Here is a 6,000-nt window from a genome sequence, read left to right on the forward strand (position 1 = left end):
TTACAGTTACAGAGAAAGTGCAGTGCAGGCAGACAATAAGGTGCAAGGCCACAATGAGGTAGATTATGAGGTCAAGAGTCCATCTTATCGTACTAAGGGACCTAGTTCAGGAGTCTTATATCTACTCTTCCAGCTGTAAATTGGTAAATTGGTTTATTATTGTCACATGTACCAAGATACAGTGACAAACTTGTCTTGCATACCGTCCATACAGATCAATTCATTACACAGTGCATTGAGGTAGTACAGGGTAAAACAATAACAAATGTACTGCCCTCTCAGATCTCTATCCTCCTCCATTTGTGGTCCCCTACCCATTCCCTGTTCCCATCACTCTACCATGGGTGGCTGTGCATTCAGCTATCAAAGACAAGGGGGCATAGAGTTAAGGTGAGAGGAAGGGGTATTAAAGGGAAACTGAGGGGAAAGTTTTTTTTAAGCACAGAGGGTGGTTGTTATCTGGAATGCGCTGCCAGAGGAGGTCGTGGAATGAGATACAAACGCTATGTTTAAGAGATACTTAGATTGGTACATAATAGGCAAGGCATAGAAGGCTACAAACATAACGCGGGCGAATGGGATTATAGTGTAGAAGGGCAAAAAGGTCCTTATGGACATGATGGGCCGAAGGGCCTGTTTTTGAGCTCTATGATGCTATAGTCCTACATGGGCTTCCAGCTTTGGATTTGGCCAGAAAATCTCCACACTTCCTCTCCACTGAATGATCAAACGTTGACATGGCTCAGAGTAAACTTTGCTTGATCACACTCCAAGGGTGTTTTGGTTCATTAAGGGTGCTAGTTAAAGGCAACCGATTTGCTGGGGGGAGCCATTGATACAAGGTTTATCCATCCTTCACTTTAACATTCCGTTGTGTCCCTTCGCACATTAGTTTGATAGCACCAGTCAAGTCAATGTCTCCTCATCAATAATTTAGCAAAACAACCAAAACATAGGAGAGGTAACAGTAACACACAGAGAACTAACATGGTTTTAGCTCCTGGGAGATTATTGCTCCTAGTTATGTACTTCCTATTGTATTTTTATATCCAACACCACAACCCTTTACCGACTGTTATCTAAGGTTACAACAGGGTCCAGATCAACTAGGAAAGTAGGCCAAGGAATGGTAGATGGAACTTTAACCTGGACAAGTGTGAAGTGTTGCACTTTGTTAAGTTAAACCAGGGCAGGATTTACACACTGAATGGCAGGGCCCTGGGGCATGTTGTAGAACAGAGAGACCTCGGGGTACAAGTACACAGGTCCCTGAAAGTGGCGACTCAGGTAGACAGGGTGGTGAAGGCGTCTGGCACGCTGGCCTTCATTGGTCAGGGCACCGAGTACAGGAGTTGGGACATCTTGTTACAGCTGGACAAGACGTTGGTGTGCAGTTCTGGTCGCCCAGCTATAGGAGGGATGTGATTAAACCAGAGAGATTAAGCAGGAAAGATTCACAAGTACGTTGCTGGGACCGGAGGGCTTGAGTTACAAGGAGAGACTGGATAGGCTGGGACTGTTCTCACAGGAGTGAAGGAGGTTGAGGGGTAACCATACAGAGGTTGATAAAATCATGAGGGGCATAGATAAGGTGGATGGTCATAGTGTTTTCCCCAGGGTAGGGGAGTCTAGAACTAGAAGGCATGGGTTTGAGGTGAGGGGGAGAGATTTAAAGGGGACCTGAAGGGCATTTTTTTCACACAGGGTGGTGGGTATATGGAATGAGCTGCCAGAGGAAGTCATAGAGGCAGGTACAATAGCAACGTTTAAAAGTCATTTGGACAGGTACACGGATAGGAGAGGTTTAGAAGGATAATGGGACTAGCTCAGGTGGGTAACTTGGACGAGTTGGGCCGAAGGGCCTGATTCCCTGCTGTATGGCTCTGTGACTCTATTACTGATGGTCAGGGCAAGGATTCCATCCCACCCCGTCACCCAGCAGAGCTCCGACTATTGGCTCTCCCAGCGTACAACGTGAGACCACCAACCCATCCAAACACATTGGGGGGCGAACTTGGAGCTTTGGCGCAGCTCCTGTCAAAGAGACAGCAGGGGTGTAGCGGGCCGAGCGGCCGCAATGCTGTGCTGGATAAATCTATACTAATAAAAGGCACGTCAACAGGCACCTTAAGCCGAGCAATGCCCAAATCACACACCGGGATCCGTCAGGAAACGTCTGAGAGCCATTATATGGGATTATTTCGCATGTAACCTGCTTTATAAACCGCTCGGCACTGGATAAACACAGAGGCACAAGGTTCAGACGGTATGGTAAATACAAAGAGGTTATTCAGTGTATGGTTATTGACATGCTGTAGAACTACCTCCTGTTAACAATTAAACCCCCTCGGGCGATAGGTTGGCTCACAATGGCTCCTTTACATCGTACAGGATCTGGGGCAGTTTGAAATGGAATCGTGGAGAGGGAGGGGGGCGGATTCGCTGGGGTGGGCTGTCCCGTGTAGGGTCAGTGAGAGGGGCGCGGAGCAGAGACAAGAGGGAAGGAGGGTGAGGGAGAGAGGGAGAGAGGAGGAGGGGTAGAGGGGAGTGAGGCGGGGGATTGGGGGGGGGGGGAAGATTGGAGAGAGGGAGAGCGGCTGATCTCCAGGTCGCTCCTGGTCGCCGTCCTGCTGTGAGGGTCCAACGCTGCCCTCATCCCGGGCTCTGGCGCTGGGTGAGTGCGGCTCCGTCTCCCGGGCTTGTTGATCAGGGGAATCAACTGCGGGAGCTCTCACCGCAATTCTCTGCGGGAGGCTGTGTGTGTGTGTGTGTGTGTGTGTGAGAGAGAGAGAGAGGGGGGAATAGTGTGGCGTGTGTGTGGTGTGAGAGGTGTGGGTGAAGGTGGGGGTGTGTGATGTGTGTGTGAGAGTGTGTGTGATTGATTATATGTGTCTGTGCACGAGTGTGTGAATGAGTGTGTGCATCGTGCGATTGTGTGTGATTGTGTGTGTTGGCATGTGAAAGTGTGCATGTGTGAGTGTGTCTATGTATGTGAGTGTGTTTGTGTGTGTGTGTGTGTGTGTGTGTACCTGTGTGTGGTTGTGTGTGAGCGAGTGTGTGTAAACGTACGTGATTGTGCGCTTGTGTTTGTGTGTGTGTGAATGTGTGTGTGGGGGGGTGTATGCCAATATGTGATGCGCGTAAGCGTTTGCGTGATGTGTGCATATGCCGGTGAGCGTTGTGTGTCTGAGTGTGTGTGTGTGAGATGAGTGTGTTTGTGTATCTGTCTCTTTACAGCTCACATCCAACTGCTTGGCACATGCGTAAAGCGCGCCGCGTCCCCTAAAGTGCCAGGAACACACAAATCAAAACACACAGACAGACAGACAGACAGAGACAGACAGAGGTTTGGGCTGCCCCTCTCCCACACACACACACACACACACCCCCTCTTACCTGAAGCATTGAACGTCGGGCAGATGGTCGACCTGCTCTCCGCTCCGCTCTCTGCGATACACGGGAGAGAATGCACCGACCCGTCTTCAGCGGCGGGCTTAAGGTAGGCGAGAGAGAGAGAGAGGGAGAGAGAGTTGCTTCAGGGCATTGAAACCCCCCAAGGCAAGGATCAGGACACAATTAGCTCATTGCCTCTCCTCGCGTCTCACCCAATCTGCAAAGAAAAGTTAAATTTAATTAACTGTTTTCCAGGTGCAGCATGGATTTTTTCCGCCTTGCTTTTGTCCTGTCTGTGCTAGATTTTGTTTCAATTTTTTATTTTGCTATTTTATGGTGTAATTTCAATCCTCGGATTATTTTCCTTTGTTTGAAACAGTCTCCCTCCCGTCAGTTCCAACTTGCTCATTACTCTGCCCTCACACTCTCTGTACAGAAAGCTGATTTTAATCGCTATGATTAGTTTTGATGTGATGGTTACTGCGGGCGATTTCTCTACAAATGGATCGAGTGTTTCTTTGCCAGAAGAGAGAGAGGGGAGGGGAGGGGAGGGGCGGGCGGATGGGGAGAGGAGAGAGGGAATGGGGGGCAGAGAAAGAGGGGAGGGGGAGAAGGTAGGTTGAGAGGGGGATAGAGGTTTGATACCAGGGTGGGAAATGATTGAGAAAAAAAATGAGGGTATTTCTTATTGGAGAGATGGGTAAAGGGAGGACAGAGAGAAGGAGTTGCAACATACCGAAGAATGCAGAGCAGATTTACGAGGATGTTGCCAGGAGGAGGGCCTGAGTTATGGGAAGAGGTTGGCCAGGCGATGTCTTTATTCCTTGGAGCACAGGAGAATGAGGGGCAACCTTATAGCAGTGTTTAAAATTATGAGAGGCATAGATAAGGTGGACAGTAACAGTCTTTTCCCCAGGGTAGGGGAGTCCAAAACTAGGGGGCATTGGTTTAGGGTGAGAAGGGAAAAGTTTAAAGAGGACCTGAGGGGCAGCTTTGTCACACAGAGGGTGGTGAGTATAAGGAACGAGCTGCCAGGGGAAGTGGGTGAGGCAGGTACAACAGTATCATTTAAGAAGCACTTGGGTAGGTATATGGAGGGTCGGGGCTTGGAGGGATATGGGCCGAACGCAGGAAATTGGGACTAGCTGGGTGGGCGCCGCGGTCGGCATGGACTGGTTGGGCCGAAGGGCATGTATCCGTGCTGTATTGCTCTGTGACTCTATGAGGTAAGGAAAGAGAGGGGTTAAAATCCTCTCCCCAACTACCCCACGTCCATCAGTGGCGCCAGAAGAAATCAATTGTCACTTGTTGATGGGAGTTACCCTTCCCAAAAGCCTGGGAGAGCTGGTACACCCGATAGAAGGAAAAGTTCAAGCAAAACCTTTGCTTGACTGTATTTCGTGTGTTATATTTTGCAACTGATTTGCGTAGGGTAACTGTACATGTAACTCAGCAGTTCCCACCTGTCCCTACCTCAGTAGGAGTGAGATGCAAGTCCTCTGCAACTGGTCGGTCAAGCAGTGCTTTGGTATTGATGATCAACAGTGGGGAGGGGAACCTCCTCCCCCCCTCCCCCATTACTCTTGTGCAGTAAATAAAGAACATAGCCCAAGGCGCAATTAAACAAAGGTAAAGTTTAGGAGCCTTTTCTTGTCAGATCTTGGGCCTTGCAGGTTTGCTTCTGGCTGGCTGAAGTTTCTGAGACCATCACATGGGCTGGGGGGGTATGGTTGGGAGGGGCAGGGTAGTGGGATGATGGACTAGGTCCATGCTCTGGCTGAGGAGTGCTCCACACCAGGAATAAAACGAGGTTGGGAAAGTCCCTGGAGAAAGAAACCAATCAATATATTTACAAAGCATTTACAGATCTGAGGAAGGCCCATAAGGTTCAGTCTACCCAGCAGCTTCATCCCTTCCTTCATCCAGGACAAGGACCATAAGCTACAAGCCCTTTGGCCCATCGAGTCTGCTCCACCATTCAATGATGGCCGGAATTTTTTCAACCCCTTTTTCCCGCCTTCTCCCCATAACCCTTAGCCACTTGACCAATCTGCCTTAAACACACCCAATGATTTGGCCTCCACAGCCCTCTGCGGCAACGAATTCCACAGATTCACCACCCTCTGGCTGAAGAAATTCTTCCTCATCCCAGTTCTGAAGGGATGTCAACTTATTCTGAGGCTGTGCCCTCGGATCCTAGACTCTCCCACTGATGGAAACAGCCTCTCCACGTCCACTCTATCCAGGAGCTCATATCCCCTTGGAAGCTTTTATGTGGCTCACATGGACACCATCCACCCCATCAACCTCATTTCCCTCTCTGGGAGCAGGCACAGTAGTGTAGCAGTTAGCGTAACACTGTTACAGTGCCAGGACCCGGGTTCAATTCTGGCCGCTGTCTGTAAGGAGTTTGTACGTTCTCCCCATGTCTGCGTGGGTTTCCTCCGAGTGCTCCGGTTTCCTCCCACATTCCAAAGACATACGGGTTTAGGAAGTTGTGGGCATGCTATGTTGGTGCCGGAAGTGTAGAGACTCTGACTTCACGATCTACCTTGTTGTGACCTTGCACCTTATTGCACTGCACTTTCTCTGTAGCTGTGACACTTT

General features: G+C 49.6%; 1 protein-coding gene across 3 annotated transcripts in view; it reads right to left on the bottom strand.

Annotated features, from left to right (window-relative positions):
• The window catches only part of LOC127574550 (BTB/POZ domain-containing protein KCTD1), a 116,978-nt gene extending 113,517 nt beyond the window's left edge, over nt 1–3,461 (bottom strand). Inside the window, exon 1 of one of the 3 annotated variants that reach the window (XM_052023625.1) lies at nt 3,397–3,461. Coding sequence is in view for 1 of the 3 variants with exons in the window: in XM_052023624.1 (XP_051879584.1) it covers nt 3,397–3,405 (9 nt within the window). In the remaining 2 variants the exon portion in view is untranslated. The remainder of the gene's footprint in view (nt 1–3,396) is intronic. The other 2 variants (XM_052023626.1, XM_052023624.1) reach the window with 2 other exon arrangements.
• Between the last annotated feature and the right edge of the window lie 2,539 nt (nt 3,462–6,000).

The sequence above is a fragment of the Pristis pectinata genome, chromosome 9 (assembly GCF_009764475.1).
Source record: "Pristis pectinata isolate sPriPec2 chromosome 9, sPriPec2.1.pri, whole genome shotgun sequence".
Taxonomy (NCBI): domain Eukaryota; kingdom Metazoa; phylum Chordata; class Chondrichthyes; order Rhinopristiformes; family Pristidae; genus Pristis; species Pristis pectinata.